This window comes from Pelodiscus sinensis, chromosome 12, assembly GCF_049634645.1.
Source record: "Pelodiscus sinensis isolate JC-2024 chromosome 12, ASM4963464v1, whole genome shotgun sequence".
Classification (NCBI taxonomy): domain Eukaryota; kingdom Metazoa; phylum Chordata; order Testudines; family Trionychidae; genus Pelodiscus; species Pelodiscus sinensis.
In genome coordinates, this window is record NC_134722.1 from 20,210,829 (window position 1) to 20,234,030 (window position 23,202).

At 44.9% G+C, this 23,202-nt stretch overlaps 2 protein-coding genes across 2 annotated transcripts in view; one reads left to right on the top strand and one right to left on the bottom strand.

Moving 5' to 3' along the window:
• Nucleotides 1-9,356: 9,356 nt before the first annotated feature.
• CES2 (carboxylesterase 2) overlaps nt 9,357-23,202 on the top strand; it is a 36,838-nt gene continuing 22,992 nt past the window's right edge. The window contains exon 1 of the mRNA XM_075940070.1: nt 9,357-9,411. The gene's annotated coding sequence lies outside the window, so the exon portion shown is untranslated. The remainder of the gene's footprint in view (nt 9,412-23,202) is intronic.
• Nucleotides 16,594-22,936, bottom strand: CIAO2B (cytosolic iron-sulfur assembly component 2B). The gene is made up of 5 exons (XM_075940072.1): nt 22,686-22,936; nt 21,880-21,957; nt 20,567-20,692; nt 18,697-18,742; nt 16,594-17,009 (listed from the first exon to the last, which is right to left on the bottom strand). The coding sequence occupies exons 1-5, from the start codon at nt 22,827-22,829 to the stop codon at nt 16,912-16,914; spliced, it is 492 nt and encodes a 163-aa protein (XP_075796187.1). The 5' UTR covers nt 22,830-22,936; the 3' UTR covers nt 16,594-16,911.

Consider the following 23,202-nt stretch of genomic DNA (forward strand, 5'->3'; position numbering starts at 1 on the left):
TCTAGATGCTTCCTCCATTATGATACCCCAGAAAAATTGCAAAAACTAAGGCCTGGACTATACCTGAAACTTTGATTGACCTAGCTTTGTTGCTCATGTGTTTGAAAAGTTCACAGCCCTGTGAGACGTAGTTAAGTTGACGTATGACCCTCAAGGCTGACAGAAGGGCATACACACCTATAGGTTGACAAAAGAATTCTTCTTCAAGCTAACTGTTGCCTTTTGAAGGGAATGGATTTATTACAGTGACGGAAAAACTCTTCTGTCACAGTAGCAAGTGTTTATGCTACACAGGAGATAACAAAAGGAGAGAGAGTGTGAGATTCAGAGATCAACAATCTGGGATGTATTTAAATAATGAATGATCTCAGATAAGACTAACATATGAAGGATGCTTTTCTGAATAAGCAAAATGCAGGACAATGTAGCACTTTAAAGACTAAAGTCAGTAGTGTCTCGGAGATAGCTGGGGGTATTGGTTACGAAGCGTTTGAGAAGAGTGTCTACATAGCTGGATAGACCAGTAGTGAGCGTGCCAATACCAGAGATGATGGGACGTCCGGGGTGCCCAGGTTTATGGATCTTGGGAAGTAGATAGAACAATCCTGGTCGAGGGTCAGAAGGTGATTCTGTGAGGATTTGTTCCCGAGACACTACTGACTTCCTAAGGAAACTACAAAACATCGATACATCGATAACCTCCCCAATAATACCATCCTTGCCACCATGGATGTAGAAGCTCTATATACCAACATCCCACATGAAGACGGATTACAAGCAATTAGAAACACTATCCCAGAGGACACTACTGTAATAAATTTCCTAGGGAGATTGCGGAATCTCCATTACTGGAGATATTTAAGACCAGATTAGACAGACACCTGTCAGGGATGAGCTAGGGCAACTCAACTTTGGAAGCCCCAAGGGCCACACTGATACTTACAGAACATGCTGAGGGCCTCAACTTAAGTGTGGTTGCATATTCAAGCAAATATATACAAATAGCTTCTCTCACACTGACAGGCATGAATACAAAGATTAAGGCAAGACTACACAACACACAGGCCCCATTTAAGTCAGCTCTGCTGATATTAATAAAATGCAACATTTACCTGATTTCTTCCCATGTTACAGCACATCTCATGAGCAATGACAGTCCAAGAATTTAACTACTAAAACACATATCAACAGAAGATCATTACACTGACTACTTTTTTGTTTTGGCTCCCACTCGCCGGCCACGTGTTGATCCCCACATAAACCCAAACTGTACCGCGGAGGGAAAACAAACTGGCCGTGGACAGCATACCAAGTTATTAATAAATATTTTTAAACCTTTACCTTTTCTCTCTGCTGCCATGTCTCCTCTCCTTGCTCCATCAGCTCCCCTGGTGCCTGCTGCCCCCCAACTCCTCACCCTCCTCTGCTGTCCTGACTCCTGCCCTTCTCACTGCTCTCAGCCCTTCTGCGACCTGCACCCCTCCACCAGCCCTTCTCTCCCTCCTGTGCCCACTCCTCCAGTAACCCCACTCTGATCAGGTGAGCTACCCCTCCTCATCCCCTCTTCTAACACCTCCCTTTACACACCTGCCCTGCCTCTCTCCTCTGGTTGTGGTCCCTCCCCTGCAGGTGTCTGCCCTTCTGCTTCACCCCAGAATCCCCTGGCACCTGCACCTTCCCTTAGCCCTGTACCCTCCTGGTGCCTCCCCCTTCCCTCACTGCCCCTGCCCCTTTGCCCTCTTTTTCCCTGATGCCCACCCCCTCACCACTCTCTGCCCTCATGCCCCTGTGCCCTCACACATGCCTTGCTCCACTGCCACCTTTCTCATGCTCAACCGTCCTTTCAAGCCTTCTCCCAGCACCCCCCCCCCCTCCAGACCCTAATACTCTCCTCTCCTCTCTTTTCCTCTCCCAGCATCACCCTGTCCCCCCTCCTGCCCTTTTCCTCATTGTCTGAACTTGGCCCCCTGCCATTTGTATCTTCCCTCTCCCCTCCACCTCCGCACAAGCTCCTCCCCTTTCTTCTCCCCTCCACACAAGCCTCTTCCTTTCCCACCTCTTCCCTCTAGTTTTCCCCTTCCCTTACCTTCTGCCTTCCACTTTGTGGGGCCGGAGTCTGCGCTCGGGCCCCAAAAGTCCCCAGACTCCGAACTGGAAGCTAGGCCAGCACCACACGGCACCGACCACTTTTAAAGTCCCGGGCCGTGACATCACATCACGCCCAGGCATCTCCCCGGTCACCTGCAAATGCTGTGCAGCATGCGCAGGCAAGGAGGAGCCGACTGAAAGCTGGCATGGGTGGTGAGTTCTATGGCCATCCCCCCGCCAGGCCCCAGATTAGCCCTGCTGTGCACAGCGTGCGCAGGCAAGGGGGAGCTGACTGAACGCTACGTACTGCAGGGACAGCCCGGGGCCGGGGGGGACAGCCATAGAACTCGCTGCCCATGCCAGATGAGCCTGCGCAGCATGCACTCGCATTCATCCCGGCCCCGCACCCCCCTAGCACCCTCCTGCACCCTCTTCGCTACGCCTCTGCCAGTACGGCCATTCTTATGTTATGTTCTTATGTTCATTCTATACAGAAATGTAATTTAAAATGTGTCTATGTAAAGTGAATTTTGAATTTTACATAATAAAATCATATGAGCTCTGTTCTGAGGTTCTGTTACTTTGCTTTGTGTTTAATTTGTCTCTATTTTTGTCATTGAGAAAATACTTAATAATTATTAATATAATATGTGATTCAGTAACTAAAACATTCGATCCCATTCTCACAGATCTGAGGCAGTGGAATCTGAATTAATCAGTCTGACTTTTGAGGGCATAGTATAAATTTCAAATGATCATGGTCTAAACACATTACAGAATGTGAAGTAAATAGCCCAAATGAAGGCTGAAATGATAGAATGCCTTGAAATGTTTACCCTGGTTTGTGATCTGTAAAGGGGGAGGGGTGTCATGTGATAATTATTAGAATATGCATGTACTGCCGTTCCCCAAGTAACAACCACCTCCACTTACGACCATCCACACTTACGACCAAAGCGGTCGTGAATGAGGAGCTGAGTTGCGAATGGCAATCCGTGCTTATGAACAGCGCGGTCACCATGTAACTCTATGGGATCCGAGTTATGAACACTTCGAGTTACGGACCAATTGTTGGTCCATAACTTGTTCGTAACTCGGGGAGCGGCTGTATATCTTAGCACATGGAAAAAAAATGTTGAACTATAATTATAAATGGAACCAAATGAAACACCGGTAAATTTCACAGCCAATCCTTCTTTCTAGAATGAGCTGAACCAAATCCCTCAAACTTTGGGGAACAAACTTTGTATCTTGGTCCTATTCCCACTAAGTAATCTACTTCTCAACTAGCTACTGAGAAGCTTCTGTAAAATGATTCTATTTTACTGTCAACCTTACTGGCCCTGGAAATAACCACTTATTAGCAGGACCAAAGAAGGGCAATGTAATGGAACCCATTCAGTTGTGTTTTCATCACACTGGATTATGGTGGTATTCTAGGAATTGTTGCTCACATTCTTGCACTCTATACTTTCTCGCTGGAAAGAGACTTGGCAATAAAAGATGCCTTTGAAATGACTGGTACAATCGAAATTCCAAGGTCTTAGATGTGGTTTTAAAATGTTCTTATTTTTGTTAATTGCCAAAGTTATCAGGGTTTAAATAAAGGCAGACAGGCCAAACCATTCTCCTGCAATGAAGGTATAACTTCTGATTTGCTATCTCCATTGCCATCAATGGATTTGCTTCTCATTTATAGAGCCCTGTGCAGATACAAAATGTTGTAACTGCATCTGTATCTGCAAAAATGAGCTGCGGATATTCACATCCACATCTGTGGATGCGGATACCCACTGATATAAAGCAGATATTCACAAATTTGCAAGGTTCTAGATAGATACAATGTGTATTCCTTTCAGTACCTGTAAAAATGAACCACAGATATCCACATCCGTGGATACTGATACCCACAGAAATCAAGCGGATATCCAAGTATTTGCAGGGTTCTACTCATTTACATTGCTGTAAGTGAGCCCTAAAGGGTCTATTGTCTCCTTGATACCTACTCACAATGGTAGTTAAATTAAATGGGATGTATGTGTGAAATCCAAGGGACAAAAAACTATGCAACCACTTCCTTGACACCAAGCTCTAACATCAAAAACATCAAGTCTGTGACTTCACTGCCAGCTCATGCAGCGGTGGCTGGATTATGAAAGAGAAATGGTCTTATTTAGCAGCTAATAACAGAAAATATGAGTACAGTACATTGCGCCTAGTGTAATTGTTCTGTCTTACTCACATGTGCCCCAGCTCACAGTCTGTCTTTAATAATATTCACCAAACAAAAGATTGGGTATTGATCATTACACCTCTGCTCATATTCCAGCATCAATAACCAAAAAAAAAAAAAAATCAGATGACTATACAGCCTTCTAAGGTAACAGCAGCAAGTAACTAGGCAACAACAAGGACTATAGTAGTTTGTGAGAAGGGTTTTTTAGATGATCTCACTCCAATGCAGTGTATTTTCCCTTATAAGAAGAAAACTGTTCATTGAAGAGCTAAAGCAATTACTCTGCCATATGTCATTGTCAAGTCATATGGATCTATATGAGCCTATGTTTCTTTTGATTAGCTGAGAAAGAAAATAACATATCAGTATGTTGCATTTTGCAGATGTCAAAAGAAGAGACAAATAATTTGCTTCGCCAAGGTTGAAAACCATACTTTATAGATTTCATTAATCATAATCCAATTAAAATTGAACATTTTAGTAATTGCCAAGTTGTCTGTGGAAAATCTCATCCCAGTGCAGTTGGGGCAGCCTCAGAATTGAAAACAGATTTCTTATTTCAGACGGCGAAGATTCTATGATATGGACACCATCTGTGCAAACCAGTACATCACAGTATCTCCTGTGGTGATTCTGAATCCTATGAGTCTAAGATTTTTGGAGGATTCAGTTCAGTGGAAACAGAAGAACAAAACAGAAAACGCTGTGGGCACTGGATTCTCCCATGGTCCAGTCAGAAAGAAGAAACATGTGAAGAAGACAAGTCACTTTTATTGTGTGTATCTGGCTCTTGCTATAAACAGCAGACAGCTCAAACTCTGAGACAATGGATCAAAAGATTGTCTCCTCCCAGCTTCCAGTTATGTTTACTTTCAAAGTTAAATCTCAGATTAAATGCTGACCTGTGTGAAACTGCAGCACCACCTGCTGGTATACAGCTCATGGCACCTAAGGCGTATTCGTTTTAGGAGGGTGTCTGTCGTCTTAAAGTTTAAAAAGGATATTCAGTTTCTGTAGAGATGGGCTCCATCCAAACCTTTGAAGTATTGAAAAACCTCTGAACCTTGGGGGAGAGAAGTTCAAACTTTGGATCCAGATCTCAATGTTGCACTGAACTACTAGAATTCACATTGGTAATGCTGTGATCAGAGTCAGCCTGAGCCATTTTGGTGCCCCAAGCGTGTGGCGCCACCCGCGGGCGCACGGCGCATGCGAGGGCCCACCTCCCTAGTGTGCACGGGCCCGCCTCTGGGGAGCACGGCGCATGCACTGTCCGGCCACTGGCGCACGGCGCATGTGCTGCCCAGCCCGGCTCGGCCAGCGCTGCTGGCACACAGCCCAGGGCAGGCCGCACCTGGCTGTGCAGGGCCCCGAGGCCGTGGGGGGAAGGGTGCTGCTGGCCGGCGCTAGGAGCCGGGTGTGCGGCACCTGATCGTAGCTATAAGGGACGCCGCGCTCCTCTTACAGCTTCCATCAGGCGCCCACCATCGGTTGACGCCCTGGGCAGTTGCCCAGCTCGCCCACCCCCTAGTCTGGCCCTAGCTGTGATATTACTGGAGGTATCCCTGAGCAGAAGGCCTGACTGTATTATCCTCAGATCTGTCACATAAGCAATCAGCCCCTTTCCGATTTCTCCTTAGCCGTTCTACACCTTGTCTGTGAGAGCACATGCAGCGCAGTTTGGGTGTGTCTAGACTACAGGGTTTTTTCAAAAAAAGTAGCCTTTTTTCGAAAATACTTCACCTGCGTCTAGACTGCAGCCCCGTTCTTTCGAAAGTAAGTTGAAAGAACGCAGTTTTTTCGATCACAGTAAACCTCATTTTACGAGGAATAACATCTTTTTTCGAAAGTACTCTTTCGAGAAAAGGCTCTATTGAGTGCAAACTGTGCTTTTTTGAAAGAGAGCATCTAGACTTTCAAAAAAGCAGCTCGCTTGTTCAGAAAATCTGTTTGTAGTCTAGACGCTCTCTTTTGAAAGAGGCTTGTAGTCTAGACGTAGCCTTTGTTGCAATTTCTCTGGCGAATAATTTTTTATCACCTATGTTAGTCTTTCCTCTAGGCAGCTTTCATCCCTGCCCTTTTTTTCGTTGGCATATTTATTTTATTTGTGTATTCTAGATTCTCTCCAGTGGGAGCATTTCCAGTGATCCCAAAGGATGAGGGCTTAGGGTCACATGCCACACTGTTCTGTTTACTTGTCTTTTCCTTCTTTTTGGATCAACAACCTAACAGAAAGGTGGCCCGTTATATGTGGGAGAAAAAGAGGGCAGTCCAACATCCATTGAAGTCAGTGGAAGAGTCATGTTAACTTCATGAGGAGTTGGAGCTTTTATGCATAATAGAATGAGTATCTTTCAGCTGTTTTTTCACCCTCATTGTTAAAATTGCAGAGGATGCCCTGTATATCCATCCCTTATTTCCAATGTGATTAAAAATATTTTGCCTATTTTTATTAATTAGTGGAATCTATTGTTATTGCAATTTCCAGTTCATTTAATAGCGATGGAGATAACCTTATCCTGAATATATTCATCTTAGCTATAGGATTCATTTTGTTCAGCTATAAAGTAAAAAAAAAAAATCTGTAATTTATTTTGTAATCTGATGAGAAACACACAATACAGTGTCTGATAGCCCTAAATGCATATCCAATAAAATTTAGATAATCTGCTAAGTATCTAAATCAATTGCATTTGAATTATTGATTGCTGTCATAGGTGACAAGACTAACATTTGATTTAACTTTTTTTGTATATTTATTTGCAAATTAATTTAACCCTTTATTTTTGGCCACAAATGACTCAGTGCACTTCTTGCTGAAAAAAAGAAAATATCAATAGCTCATCACTTACCTGAAACCCTACAATAACAATGTGACCTCAGTGAGTGATCACTGCCTTGCAAGTTTGCAGAATGAGGCTCACAAACAGATATCTGTTTCAAGCACCTCATCACTTATTTAAATAGTGACGGTCATTAATGAAATGTAACTTGACGAAGTATTTTTCAGGATCTACTTTCATCATCCAAAATAAGTTATAAAAATCATTATGCTATGAAAATAGAAGCTAAAATTAAAAGAGAATAAGTCTGTCCCTGCTTAGCAGATATTTTTTCACTATACCAGAAGCAATTGCCCAAAATAAAATGTTGACTACAATGCTAATACAAACACTTTTTTCAAACACTGTATTTTAAGTAGATGGTCCTAGCCAAGCCTTTTAAAAACGACGGGGAAAACATTTGAAAAGCTGCAAACATCTCAGCTTCCACTATGAAAGTTTTAGATGGATTGGATCATTTATTTGTTGCCCTTCAAGGAGGGAGGAATGGGGGGAGAGGCTGCTGAGTAACTTCTTAATCCTTAGATGACGACAGCTGCCAGCACTTCCATTAGCACAAATAATCTCAAATTGGAGAATTGCACTCTCTGACATCACGGGTTTAAGAGCTCTTTCTAATCAAACAGGTGCCCCTCTAACCCTTTCAAACTATTTGAGTCTAATTCGTGTGTATGCCCGATTTGATGGCAGCCCAGGTGAAACCTGACTCAATAGGTTATGAAAACAAGGAACATTGTGAAGAATAAGCATCTATGAGAATAATAGAAATTCCCTTCACAAAAGCTAATGTGAAGGTGCTGAGCGTGATGGGGTTACCCTGAGCTAGCAGGGATTATGTGCAGCTTCAGCAGCAGGGAAGGAGAAAATTCTCCACAGTGATCAGAGCCCAGATCCTCAAAGGTATAGAAGCAGCTAACTCATGTGGCTTTCAAGCTAGGTGCATCAATATCTTTGAGTCCAAGTCCCTTGCTCAGATCTCCTCTGCCCTGCCCAGTCTGGTTATATTCTCTCTCGCTTTGACAGCCCAACTTTCTGCTACCTAAAGATCTGCAGTCCTGCAGTTTGGGGACAGGGATTTGGCATGCCCCATAAAGGGGTCATATGGCATTTCCTGTCACCATGCACTGTTTGAAGGAAGTGGACAGGCTGCCTGAATGGCAAGGAAATGAGGAACAGCTCAATGAGAAATACACGGCAAAGTGTATTTGAAAGGGACAGGAGAGCTGATACCACAACCCCACCCTCATTGGTATCATGGAACATGATCCTTGACTTGGAAATTGGCTTCTTATCAGATCCCCTAAGGACATTATTTTAGGCACTAGGGCAGCATGGACACGCTAAGCATGGGGTAGGGAGGGCTTACTCAGGTCCACTTGCAGGTAGGAATTTCTCAGGACAGCAAGCAGCTGCTCATAGTCAGTCTCCTGACATAGGCAGAGGATCGAGGTGACTGAGGCCAGCAGAGGGGCCAACAAACTTACTGGACCCCTGGGCAAGGTGAGAGAGAGGCAGCACTCCTGGAAGGGGCAGAGTCTCAGGCGGAAAGGGTGGGGCTAGGCCAGCCAGCCAGCCAGCCCTCAGCACCACCCGGAGCATACGCTCCCCCTGTAGCCAGCCCTCAGTGCGGCTCAGAGCATGCTGCGTGGCATTCCAGTGGCAATTTAAAGGGCCTGAGATGCCAGCTGTTTCCATGCCTTCAGTAGTAGTGGCTGGGAGCCCCAAGTCCTTTTGAATCACTGGGCCCCCACTCTCATCGATGGGCCTGGCAGCCAGACAGGCAGGAGTGTCTCAATAGCAGTCAGCATCTCTGAATGCAGCATAGGGAGTGTGTGCTTAATGAACATGCCCTATGTAAAGGTGGTTGATTATGACTCCTGCAAGGTTTGGCTTGGAATTATTGGTCCAGTGCGGGACTGAGATCCAGTTGATAATGCTCAGTAGAGTGGGGCAGTAGAGATCTGTGCCTTGCATGAATATTTGGCTCTGTTCAAGTACTTGTGTCTAGCAAGGAGACCCAGACTCAGTGTGTACAATGGGCTGGTTTCACCAGTGGGTTCATACAGGGATGTATGGGTCTGGCCATTCTGCAAATCACATTTGTGTATCTCAGGCAGTAGGCTTTTTAGAGCATGATCTGATTCCTGCATTGCTTGGTGTGTGCAGGAAAAATACTGGTGATGCTGAGAGAGAACAAGTTCCTGCTGCTCCTGCTGTTTACCACCTCCTGCCTGCTCACCTGAGGTTAGCTTTGTTCGCATGTGTAAATGTTCATAAGTCAGGGAGTGCCTGGATTTGGTGCTTTCTGATAATTTTTGGTTATCTTTGTTTTTTGTAATTCACATGCTTGCTGCTGATGCTAATATAATCTCATTCAGAATCAATCCAAGGGTATGTCTATGCTACAAAATTAGGTCAATTTTATTTAATATGATTTTAAGTGTCTGATTTAAAATGCAATTTTGCATGCCCCCACTAGGTGGCTGTAATCGACTGAGCACATCCTCAGTATCGGGGTTGCCTTCACTCAAGGAGTGATGCATTGTGGGTAGCTATCCCACAGTCCCTGCAGCAGATTGGAATTCTGAGCTAGGGTCCCAGTGCCTCATGGGATGAAAACAGTATTGCAGTGGTTATGGGTGCCTGTTGTCACCCTTCCATGTCTGTGGCTCAGAACCAGAGAGGTTGTTCACTAGCCTTGTCCTGTGTACACTTGTCTAAACTCCTTTATTTTCACATGGCAGTGCCTTGTCCCTGGTGTAGCCCTTACCCACCATGTCCTGTGTGATTTTGGCATAGATATCAGCATTTCTTTGGCTGGTGCAAAGCTCTGCCTGCACAGGCACTCTCTTCCCCCTACGCGTGTGCACATATACACACCAATCAGTTACAGCACCTTAATGAAGGATTCCTGCTGGAGTGATTTTCGTGCCTCTGGTCATGCATACTCAGCTGTACTGGAGAGCTTTCCGCTCTGCTCCAACAGGGAACTACTATTCAAAAGTTCCCCAGGGCTTTTCCCGGTCACCTGGCTCAAGACCATTGGAGTTCAAAGTGTTCACCAGAGTGTTCACAATGGAGCATTCTGAGTCAACACCTGGAGGTCAGTAACTCTGAATGACAGTACAGAGTGTTTACACTGCCCTTAATTTGAGGCATGAATGTTGACTCAGGCTTCACTGGTTCAGGTGGAGTACAGGAGTCGATGATAAAAATACATTAGGATGAGAGGAGGGACTCAGCATTGTGTAAACACTCATTACAAATTTAACCTAATGCTGAATATATGACTAAGCTCCTAATATAGATCAGCCCCAAGTGAGGCAGCCTGTAGTAAGGGTGCTGTCTGTGGTCCTAGATAAAGCACTCTGAATAATGCCCTAAAGTCAGACTGAGTTCAACTGTAAACAAAAATGATGACAAGGTAACTCTGGATAGTGGTATGACCTTACCGTGAATTCATGCTCATGTTTGTCATCACTAATACAACATGCACATTAGTCAAAGAAATATACCAGAGGCAAAGCAATACAGAGTTTTCTCTCCATGACACTCCAAAGGCTGGTGCCCAGCTGTGTTTCACTGATGGTGGGCCACACACAGTGGTGAGCAACTTGACAGCACTGTGCGTGGCCCATGAAACATTTTGTTTATCATTGCCCAAAGCACAAAATTGCCAGATTCTGCTTTTCGTCTGCATCATAAGAAAATGAGAATGGCCATACTGGGTCAGACCAGAGCTCCATCTAGCCCAATATCCTGTCTGCTGACAGTGGCCAATACCAGATGCCCCAGAGGGAGGGAACACAACAGGTAATCATCACATGAACCCTCTTCTCTCATCCAACTTCAGACAAACAGAGGCTAGGGACACCATTCCTACTTAACCTGGCTAATAGCCATTGATGGACCGAACCTCCAGGAATCTATCTAGCACTTTTTGAACCCTGTTAAAGTCCTAGTCCTCACCACATCCTTTGGCAAGGAGTTCCACAGGTTGACTATGTTCTGATTAAAGAAAAACTTCCTTTTGTCTGTTTTAAACCTGAACACAACAGTTAATCATCACGTGACCCCTCTCCTGTCATCCATTTCCAGACAAACAGAGGCTAAAGATACCATTCCTACCCATCCTGGCTAATAGTCATCGAGGGACCTAACCTCCATGAATCTAGCTAACTCTTTTTTGAACGCTATTAAAGTCCTATTCTTCACAACATTCTCTGGCAAGGAGTTCCACAAATTGACTATGTATTGAGTGAATCTATTTAGCATTTTTTGAACCCTGTTAAAGTCCTAGTCCTCACCACATCCTCTGGCAAGGAGTTCCACAAGTTGACTATGTACTGATTGAAGAAAAATGTCCCTTTGTTTGTTTTAAATCTGCCTATTAATTCCATTTGGTGACCCCTTGTTTTTATATTGTGGGAATAAGTAAATAACTTTTCCTTATTCGCTTTTTTCATGCCAGTCATGCCAGTCATGATTTTATAGAGCTCTATCATATCCCCCCTTCGTTTCCTCTTTTCTAAGCTGAAAAGTCCAAGTCTTTATAATTTTTCTTATGGACCTGTTCCAAACCCCTAATAATTTTTATTGCCCTTTTCTGAACCTTTTCCAATGCCAATGTATCATTTTTGAGATGAGGCGACCACATCTGTATGTAGTATTCAAAATGTTATTGTACCATGGTTTTATATAGAGGCAATAAGATATTCTCTAATTCTCTAAACTTTTTAAATTATTCCTAACATTCTATTTGCTTTTTTGACTGCCACTGCACACTGAGTGGATATTTTCAGAGAGAACTATCCACAATGACTCCAAGATCTCTGTTGTATCATGCAAGCAAGGTACTAACAAATTTCAATAGAACTTTATTTACCAAAAGTAAACCTCTTTACAAAGCTGCTGCACCCCTTTGTAGCTCTCACTCAGCCCTGGCTAATCTCCTCCCCCTCCTTCCTGTTTCCTGTACTTCTAGACTCCCAACAGCCAGTGCTCCCAGTTCTAATAATTACAAGCAGCATCTAAAACACCACAATCTCTCTCTTGAATAGTTGGAGTTAAATTTGTCCCCATCATATTGTATGCATAGTTGGGATTATTTTTTCCAATGTGCATTATTACTTTACATTTATCAACATTAAATTTCATTTGCCATTTTGTTGCCTAATCACTTAGTTTGGTGAGATCTTTTTGAAGCTCTTCGCAGTCTGCTTTGGTCTTAACTATCTTGAGCAGTTTGGTATCATCTGTAAATTTTGCCACCTGTCTGTTTACCCCTTTCTCAGTCTAGATCATTTATAAATAAGTTGAATAGGATGGGTCTGAGGACGGACTCTTGGGGAACCCACCTAGTTACCTCTCTCCACTCGGAGAACTGACCATTTATTCCTACCCTTTGTTTCCTGTCTTTTAACCAGTTATCAGTCCATGAAAGGACCTTCCTCCTATCCCAGGACAACTTACTTTACTTAAGAGCCTTTGGTGAGGGACCTTGTCGAAGGCTTTTTGGAAATCTAAGTATACTATATCCATTGGATCGCCGTTGTCCGCATGTTGGTTGACTCCCTCAAAGAACTCTTGAAGATTAATAAGGCATAATTTCCCTTTACAGAAACCATGTTGACTTCACCCAACAAATTATGTTTATGTATGTGACTGACAATTTTATTCTTTCCTATAGCTTTAACTAATTTTCCCAGTATTGACATTAGACTTATCATTCTATAATTGCAGGATCACCTCTAAGACCCTTTTTAAATATTGGTGTCACGTTAGCTATCTTCCAGTCATTAGGTATGGAAGCTGATGTAAAGGATAGGTTACAAACCACAATTAATAGTTCCGCAATTTCACTTTTGAGTTCTTTCAGAATTCTTCTGTGAATGCCATCTGGTCCCGGTGACTTGTTGCTGTTAAGTTTATCAATTTGTTCCAAAACCTCCTCTAAGGACACCTCAATCTGAGACGATTCCTCAGATTTGTCACCTAAAAAGAATGTCTCAGGTTTGGGAATCTCCCCAATATCCTCAGTCATGAAGACTGAGGCAAAGAATTAATTTAACTTCTCCACAATGACTTTATCATCTTAGAGTGCTCCTTTAGCATTTTGATTGTCAAAGAGCCCTACTGGCTGTTTAGCAGGCTTCCTGCTTCTGATGTACTTAAAAAACATTTTGCTATTACTTTTTTAGTTTTTTCCCTACCGTTATTACAAAAGTGACACACACATAAAGCAAGGGCACATGAATTGAGGTGCATATTTTAGGAACAAAAGTGCAGTTAGCAAAACCACCCTATCCTGGGAGTCTGTGTTGGTTATGACAATCTTGTGGACCACTGAGATGGAGGAGGGCCACTCAGGTGACTAACTCTGTCCATCACTGCTCCAACATGTTCCCCTTCCTGAAAGCTCCCCCTATATTTCACTAACACAAAAACAAGCACTTTACCCACATACTGCTGACTAAGTGACTTGGTAGGGGAGGCACAGTACATCTCTAGAGCTGCTGCTTGTGCCATATATCACCTTATAGGTGCCAACAACCCCACCCCCCCAAATAAAAGGACCAGCTACCACCACATAGTCTGCAGCAAAGACCAGCAATGAAGTCCTTAAACGTAATTTCCAGACCTCTCCCATTTGGAGACAGAGCTGGGGACAGAACTCAAGTTGTTCTTCCTGCTAGTGCAATACTTTAGACCAGGGTAGCCAAACTTACTGGCCCTCTGAGCCACATAGAATAATCTTCAGAAGTGTGAGAGCTGAGGCGTACCTGCCAGGAGTTGGGTCTCGGGGTTTCAGCCCCACAGCTGGTACCTGGCAGGGTTTGGGACTTCAGCCCCCCTGCTGAAGCCCTGAGCCCCAGGCCCAAGCTCCTCTTCCCAACTGGTAGGTGGAGAATGGGGGCCTGTGAGAGCTCTGCTAGCTACACTTTAATGGTAAAAAATAAAATGCAAATGAGCATGCGCACGTTCCAGTTTGCTAGAAGGGGATGCTCACTGAATGCTAATGAATGCATAATACAGTGGTGTAAACGCTTTCATTGAACAGTATTCATTTTGCAGTTTGTATAGAAAACCAGTCACTGAGGGAAATCTATTTTGGCAGATTTGTAGCTTGTTTCCACACTCCTTTCAGCCTTTTAGCTTTCCTTTGATAAACAATCTATCAATTATTTCATTTGTCCACAAAAACAGTGACTAGTTTGTCTGCTTCTCAAAAAAAAAAAAAAAAAAAAAAAAAAAAAAAAAAACCTGGCATAAGTGTCTGACACCCTTTTTAAAGAGATGACTGACTCCTTTCAAATGCCAGTAGTTTACTACAGTTTCAGGATCTTTACATAATACAGTAAACTTCCTGGAATCAGCCGCTGATCTGTTTCAGCAGCAGCTGAATCGGGGACCCCTGGGGCAGAGCAGCTGGGGTGCTGCCGGGTTGGTCCCGCAGCCCCGAGGGGCAGCGCTACGAGACCAACCCGGCAGCACCCCAGCTGCTCTGCTCCCGGCTTCCCCGATTCAGCTGCTGGTCAGTTTCAGCAGCAGCTGAATGAGGGAAGCCTGTCCGGCTGCCCCAGCACTTCCGGGTTCCTGATAGTGCCGGACCATCAGGAGTCCCGGAGCATTGGATGCCGGACTAATGGGCTACGTCTACACTGGCCCCTTTTCCGGAAGGGGCATGTAAATTTCACCAGTCGTCGTAGGGAAATCCGCGGGGGATTTAAATATCCCCCGCGGCATTTAAATAAAAATGTCCGCCGCTTTTTTCCGGCTTTTAAAAAAGCCGGAAAAGAGCGTCTAGACTGGCCCCGATCCTCCGGAAAAAGTGCCCTTTTCCGGAGGCTCTTATTCCTACTTTGAAGTAGGAATAAGAGCCTCCGGAAAAGGGCACTTTTTCCGGAGGATCGGGGCCAGTCTAGACGCTCTTTTCCGGCTTTTTTAAAAGCCGGAAAAAAGCGGCGGACATTTTTATTTAAATGCCGCGGGGGATATTTAAATCCCCCGCGGATTTCCCTACGACGACTGGTGAAATTTACATGCCCCTTCCGGAAAAGGGGCCAGTGTAGACGTAGCCATGGAGTTTTACTGTATGATGGTTTAGTTCACATTACTATGTAGGGTTGCCAACTTTCTAATTGCACAAAACCAAACACCTTTTCCCCACTCCTGCTCCTGTTTTACCTCATCTCCAATTCCCTACCCCCACTGCCCCCCTCACTCTACCCCGGTCTCTCCTTCACACATATTCCCCATGCTTACTTTCACCAACTGGGGTAGCAGCTTGTACAGGAGGTTATGAGGACAGTGGCTGGGGGTGCATGTTCTGAGGCACGGCAAGAAATGAGGGGTTCAAGGTGAGGGAAGGGGCTCCAAATTGGAGTGTGGGAGTGGGTAAGGTCTCATTCCTGCCCCACACTAGAGCTGATGGTGCATGCCCTGATGTGGGACCAGGAATGAGGAATTTGAGATACAGGAGGAGATCGGGTTTGTGCCATGGGGTTTGGAGTGTGGGAGGGGACTCAGGGCTGGGCAATCTGTGCACATTCTCCTTTCATTGTTAAAGGGGGCTGAATGAGCTTTCAACATGTGAAACACACAGTGAAAGATGGACTTATTTGGGGTTCTGATCCCATCTGGGGGTTGGTTTCCTTGATGTTGCGTCTGCATTCTCCCAGCGCTGAAGTGATTAGGGCTATGTCTACTCGCGGCTTCTTGCACGAGTAATATGCAAATGAGGCTAAGCGTGGACTATCACAGAGCCTCATTTGCATACCTAATGAGCCACCATTTTTTTCAGAAGAGGCTCATGCGCAAGAAGGAGCGTCTACACTGCCCTTTCTTGCACAAGAAAAACCCTCTTGCGCAATGCATTCTTCCTGAAAAGTAATAGGTGTAACAGCATTGCGCGAGAGGGTTTTTCTTGCTCAAGAAGGGGCAGTGTAGATGCTCCTTTTTGCGCAAAAGCCTCTTCTGAAAAAAATGGTGGCTCATTAGGTATGCAAATGAGGGTCGGCAATATTCCACGCTTAGCCTCATTTGTATATTACTCGCGCAAGAAGCCGCGAGTGTAGACATAGCCCTAATCACTTTAGCGCTGGGAGAACGCAGACGCAACATCAATGAGGCTATGTCAACCTGAGGCTATGTCTACACTACTGGCTTTTGCTGGCAGAGAACATGCAAATGAAGCATCGATTATGCAAATGAAACATGACAAAATGCTAATCTATTCAAGCCGTTTTTGTGCAAAAACAAGTAGTGTGGATGTTTCCTTTTTGCGCAAAAACCCCTTATTCTCCTGGAGAGCATGTGTATTAACTGATCTTAATTTAAAGATTAACATATTCCTTGCCTAATGTGCATATATAAACAATAAGACCATTTATAGTATTTTGTTTAGGATGGTGATGACTGGCAAAGTCAGTTCAAATCAAATCTTTATTTTAAGACAGGAGTTTCTTCTAAGGAGTACTCTTTTGCAGGTGCTGAATTAAAAATTATACATGTTAAATTCCCTGCTGACAAAATAAAATTGTCATTTATTAGTATCTTAAATAAATCATTACCTGTAAATTAATTTGCACATTAACTCTTGTAATAGTAGAGCAGTCATTTTTTAAAAATCTAAATTTTAGTAGCTTTATTTGCCCACAGAAACATATACAACTAAATACTAGAAACACTATTTATGTACAAAATTAGCTTAACACATCAGAAAATCTTTTCTTCATCAGGCAACTATGATCGTGCAGACAAACACTGGTTCACCACTTCCAGCAAATGTGAATTCTCCAAAGCAGCTGCTACTCTTTCTTTGTCAGCAAGTTGTTTATTAACTGTGTAAAAAGAATCCCATAATAGATTAGTCAGTACACATTTCTTTAGTGATGCATAACATTTTACATACAAGTTGGTTATTTTTATGGCAGACAGAGCCCCATGTTTTTCTTAATTCTGTAGTTACCAAGGGTGCTGCAGAATTGTGCTGTACTAAGTAAAGTAATTACTTAAAGCACAGTACTGCAAATTGTTACAGATGGCTGTACCCAATGGCAGGTAGAAGTGTTCCCTGTAAGCTGTGTGCTTGTGTGGCCAGTCAAATTCAAATTAGGGATGTTAACTATCAGTTATTTTACTAGGCAAGCAGTCGATGGGAAATTCCATCGACTACTGGACTAGTTGATAGGCACTTCCGCATTCCTCCCCTGAAATGCACAAGAGCCACCGCTGGGGCTCTTGTACACTTCAAAGGAGGAATGCGGAACTCCGCACGTAGCCCGGGGCCACAGGCAAGTCCCGCTGATGCTGGGCTGCACTGGGGTGTGTCAGCTTTGAAATGTAGAACAGTCCCCACCGGGGGCTCTTGTGCATTTCAAAGCGGAAGCGCAGCATGGAGCCTGGGGTCAGCAAGGGACTCAGTCCCCCAGTGACCCCGGGCTCCATGATGCGCTGCCAATTTGAAATGCCACGTGGACCCTGGAGTCCCCAGCTGACTGTGGGTTCCATGTGGCATTTTCCCAGAACCCAGGGTCAGCTGAGGAGTCCCAGGCTGATCCTAGGCTCAGCTGTGCAGCCCTGCCCCTTTGAATGCCACCTAAGCACTTCAAAGGGGCAACCACACAGCTGATCCTGCGGCGCTATCCCTTTCAAATGCCGAGGCAGCATTCCAAAGGGACAGCACAGCTGGATCAGGGATCAGTTGTGCAGCGCTGTCCCTTTAAACGCCGCCTCAGCATTTTAAAGGGGCAGCCGCACAGCTGATCTTGGGGTGCTGTCCCTTTCAAACGCCAAGGCGGCGTTTCAAAGACACAGCATTGCACAGGTGAGCCAGCGATCAGCTGTGTGGTGCTAACCCTTTGAATGCCACCTTGGCATTTCAAAGCAGCAGTGCTGCGCAGCTGATCCCAGGCTCAACTGTGTGGCGCTGACACTCTGAAGTACCCGCCTTCCCTCTCCCTTTGCTGCCTCTGATAGAAGCAGCAAGGGGGGGAGGAAATCGACTAGTCCTTATCATCCCTAATTTAAATGCCACCCAGCTGATAAGCACAGAATTCAGAACTAGGTTTTGTTTCTATTAGTGGTGCACATTCGCACATGCCTTGGTACATATACAATTATTCTGCACATGGATGGAAAAGATTATTAGGAATGGTGATGCAAAGTCCCTAATATTTTATTGGCGCCTGTGTGAAAGCAGGGGCCCCATGAGCCAGGAACAAGTTGTGGGATCAGGACCCAAACTTACTATCTTACTGCTCTGTATTTTAGCACTTATTCAACTACCATGCTTATCCATTGTTGGATTTGGTGATAGATTTTCCTAAGTTTAGCTGTTTGCTATGAAGGGGGGGAAACTAAGAATGTACAGCATCCTCCAACTTTCAATTCCCTTCCTATGCTACACTTACAGATCAGTGCATTTGATGACATCTATTCTACCTTTCAATGCCAACATTTATTAGATTATAATTATTTAATATTATTAGCACCTCATCACACCTCTTGGCCTTAAGAAAAGCTCACCTGCATGCTCAGAGGCATGGGTTCCTGGTGTTATGTGAACATCCACCTAAAAAATAAAATCCTTATTTGTAATCAAGTTACAGGTTGGACCTCCCTGGTCTGGCACCCTGGGAGCCTGATCTTTCCCAAATGAGGGAATTTGCTGGATCAGAGAGGTCCCCAGCCACTAGCCTCCCAGGACACTGCTCCTCCCTTTGGCTGGCACTGCTCCAGCCCGACTGCTACTGGGCTCCAGACTTGCTGCTCCAGGGCTTGGCCTTGGCTCCAGCTGGCTGCCATCAACCAGCTGGCTGCCATCAACCAGCTGGAACTTTCCAGGGACGGAGCTCCCCAGCTGCCATGGCCCCACTTCTGTTCTGCACAGTTGGGGCTTCCTGGGGACAGCATCTGACGAAGTGGGTCTTTGCCCACGAAAGCTTATGCTCCTACACTTCAGTTAGTCTATAAGGTGCCACAGGACTCCTCGTCGCTTCTGGGGACAGCGATCACCAACTGCTGGTGACCCTACTGCTGCTGTGCCCGGCAGGTACTGGCCGGGGATGGGGTTCTGTGGCTGTCCTGCTGTTGCCACACTGGGATGGGGCTTGGCAGCTGCCCTGCTGCTGCTGCTCCCAACCAGGGTTTCTTGGGGATAGTGCTCACTGGTCCCACTGTTGCCCCACCTACTGGGGGCTCACCGGTCCCAATGGTGAGGTTCCCTGCTGCTGGAGTCCCAACCAGCCTGCACTCCCGGGTACCAGGGCTCTCTGGTCCCACAGTATCTGCCGGACCACAGATGTTGCCGGACCAGAGAGCTCCAGATTTAGGAGGTTCATCCTATATTTATAAAACTGATTAAACTATAATAAGTCAGTGTTCATTTTGACTTCACTCTTGAAATCTTTATACATTTGTTGGACAAAAGCTATAAAAAGATGTAAGGAACACTTAATCAGCTGCTCAGAAAGCAAAATGTAACATTCGCTTACAAAAAATAAATTTCAAGTCTTTATCATCTTCAAACTCATACCTGAAATGTCAGGACCTCCCATAATTACAAGCAACACCTTGTTAAAAAACAAAGTTGAGTAAAAAAAAAAAAGCTGTTTAATTTGTGCACTTGACTGCACTTTGTCAATTTCAGAGCTCCCTCCCACTCTCTTAGTAAGTTCCTCCCTTCCTGAAAAGATTATAGCTAATTAACAGGAAAACAGATACAAATCTTTAAGATTTTTTAATGCATTTATTAAAATTCTGGGCATACTGTTTGAAGGATGTTCTATCAGCCTAGGGATTTTTTTCCAATGTGAATCTATTTTTAAAATAACATGTTTACACTATCCCTTGAAGGAGATTTAACATTTTGATTAATCAACTCTGGAATTTTGAACAATTTCCTTATTAAAACATGAAAATATTTATACAGAAAGGAATTTTTTCTTGGGCCAGTCACTTTGCTTGTTGTTTTGGTTTGAAATTATCAGAATCAGTTTGCTTTGGGACAGATGCCTAATGAAGTGGTCTGAACCCAGAATCATTAGTCAGAAACCCTTGAATTCTAATTCTTTGTCACTGACTTCCCATGTGGACTGGAGCACGGCATTTAACTTTTTTCTGTAGTGTCAGGTTCCCCATATGTAAAAATGAGAATCTTCCACGGAGCCTCAGTTAATTTTGAAGTGGTGTTATTTTTTCACTTACAAATCCAATTGACTGTTTGCCTTGAGCCTGCAGTGATTACTAATTATACATTTGTTTCGATTTTTTCCCCACTAAGCATATACTTTGCTCAGAGCAGGAGAGGCAAAGAAAAGCCCTAGTTATCTTTCACTAAAGATTTTTCTCTAAAACACTTTCGCTCTTCTCCATTTGGGCTGATTTTATTACTCACCTTAAACCTTTCAGGTAGTGATCTGATTAACTTTACTTTTATTGACAGACCAATTAATGTTGCCATGCTGCAGTGAGGAATTGTGGGAGTAAACTCCACCATTACTGTGCTTTCAGCATCATTCACCTGTTTGAAAAACAAACATTTTCCATAACTCACAAGTCAATACTAGTAATTTTATTTGCATTTCAACGTAATAATCCTTAGCCCCTCCTACTTCCCTGCTTGTTATTTTATCTACCATACCACTATTCTCAAATGTAGTGTTTTAACTATTGTATTAATGACAACTCTAAGTATTCTCCTTTCTTACCAAAAATGTATGAAAAATTAAGTAGACAATAGACCAGACACTGTTCTGTAAAACCTTTGCAATCTGGCCACAATCAGGGGTAAGATAATCAAAACTGAGGGCAGAATCTGCCCCAATATACAAAACTGCCAAAGTATAAGCAGGAAATAATCCTATAGATGTTCCATGGCAATGTAATAACTTTTAGTTTGTATAAATAATATTTGTATTACATAAAAGATTGATGCGATTTTATTTGTTGAAAATTAAAGCCCCAACTTTTCCTTTTCTGTTTGAGTCACCCTACCATCACAGGAATTAGACCTTTATTGGAATTTTTTACTCCAGTTTTAAAATGTCTCTATATTGCTTTTCCTATGTATGTTTGCTGAGACAGTTATACATTTTGGGTGCGTCTAGACTGTCTAAACTGGCCGCGAGAATTTGCGCAAGAACACTGACGATCTAATGTAAGATTGTCAGTGTTCTTGCGCAAGAGGGCCAGTGTAGACAGGGACAGGAATTTTTTGCGTAAGAAAGCCCTAATGGCGAAAATGGCCGCCGGAGCTTTCTTGCGCAAAACCGCATCTACACTGGGCACAGATGCTTTTGCGTAAAGGCACTTGCCAATCTAGACGCTCTTTTGTAGAAATACTTATAATAGAAAAACTTTTCCGTTAAGTATTTCCGCAAAATCATGCCAGTCTAGATGCAGCCTTTGTGTCTAAGCATACAGTGCAGAGACATAATGTGGTTAGGATGTCAATTATTAATTCCTCTCTTGTATAATGTTGTTACTAAAAGCAGCGAGGAGTCCTGTGGCACCTAATAGAGTAACAGAAGTGTTGGAGCATAAGCTTTCATGGGCAAAGACCCACTTCACAATCAGGGGACTTTGCCCACGTAAGCTTATGCTCCAACACTTCTGTTAGACTATAAGGTGCCACAGGACTCCCTGCCGCTTTTGCAGAGTCAGACTAACACGGTTACCCCTCGGATAGTTGTTACTAAAGTAACTTACTTTAACTCTAACTTGTTCAACAACATTCAGCTCTTCCAAAGTAAGGGGATGTTCTGGATCATTAATTGAACGAATAAGATGTATAACGTAAAGGAAAACAAAGCAGTAAACAAACAGTACCAACGTAAAGGGACATGGGAATGGATGATGATTTCACCCCCTTCTCCACAACACATTAGATTTCTCTTTTCTAACCACTGCTATCCCTTTGTTATCCACGAGGCAAGCACGAGGAGACCTAAATCCTTCTGGAAACCTATAACAACTTTTGGGATTCATTGTTTAAATTTTTTTGTGTTCCAGAAGACTCATCTCGTTGTTTAGGCTTCAGAGCCCTTACACGGTGCCACAAAAGGGCCTGGAGCTTTGCCATGCCCTAAATGACAAACCTGCTCACGTACATGCGCAAAGAAACCCCCCCACCCCTACCAAACCACTGCCCTGCCCGCACAATCGTTCCCCCGGCGGAGGGGGTGAGAGAGAAGGGCGCTGGTCTGAGAGTCGCATCACCGCATCAGGGCGGTTTAAAGAACCAGGCAGGCAGGCAGCGGCCCTGTCAGGAGCGGAGCCCAGCGCTGCTAAGTGCGGGGCTGTCCGCAGGCGCTCGCCAGGGGCCGCACAGCAGCTGTTACCAGGCACCCAGAACCCGAGAGAGAAGAAAGGCCACGTTCTCCCCCAGAAGGGAAGGAAGCTGCAGGGGCTGCCCCAGCCCAGGGGCGCAGGAAGCAAAATGATGGAGCGTGATGAGCTGTGGCCTGGCCCCCGCCCCACTCCGGGGCCTGCCCCGGCCTCCCCCCGCGCAGGATATCGAAGATCTCCCGGTCGTCGATGGAGTCGGGCAGCTCATCGTCTTCCTCCCGCGCCGTGACGGGCCGCTCCCCCGAGCGTCGATAAATCAGCGGGTTCGCGTTCTCCAGGGAGCTCCCCCCGCCGGGACCCGGCCCCACCATCGCCCCCGGCCGCGAGCAGCGGCGCCCACGGGAGGGGTAAAGCCGCGCTCGCTTCCAAGCGGCGGGTCGGGCGGAAGGGAGGGAGGGATTACCCGGAACACGCGTCCACTTCCGGCGCTAAAGAAGGGGAAAGATGTTCTCTGGTGCACAGCGAGACGGGCGGAGTGGGGATTCCTCGCGCGCGCAGACGTACTTCCGGTGATGGGAGGGGCAGGAATAGGCAGGGCGCACACTTCCGGGCGGTGGGGGGGGGCAGAACGTCTCCTCTAGCGGCCTCTATCCGGAGACAGGGGAGGGGGAAGGGGAGTCCCGCTGGGGGGCGGAGTCTGGGGCGGGGCCTGAGTAAGCCGGGATTGTGGAGCCCCAAACACTG

Excerpts from the sequence above, each read along its gene's own strand:
- CIAO2B (XM_075940072.1), bottom strand. The coding sequence starts at position 22,829 with ATGGTGGGGCCGGGTCCCGGCGGGGGGAGCTCCCTGGAGAACGCGAAC. Across the intron at positions 21,958-22,685 it reads ACGACCGGGAGATCTTCGAT|CTTATTCGTTCAATTAATGA; the intron begins ATCCTGCGCGGG and ends TACGTTATACAT. Across the intron at positions 20,693-21,879 it reads TTGAACAAGTTAGAGTTAAA|GTGAATGATGCTGAAAGCAC; the intron begins GTAAGTTACTTT and ends TTTTTCAAACAG.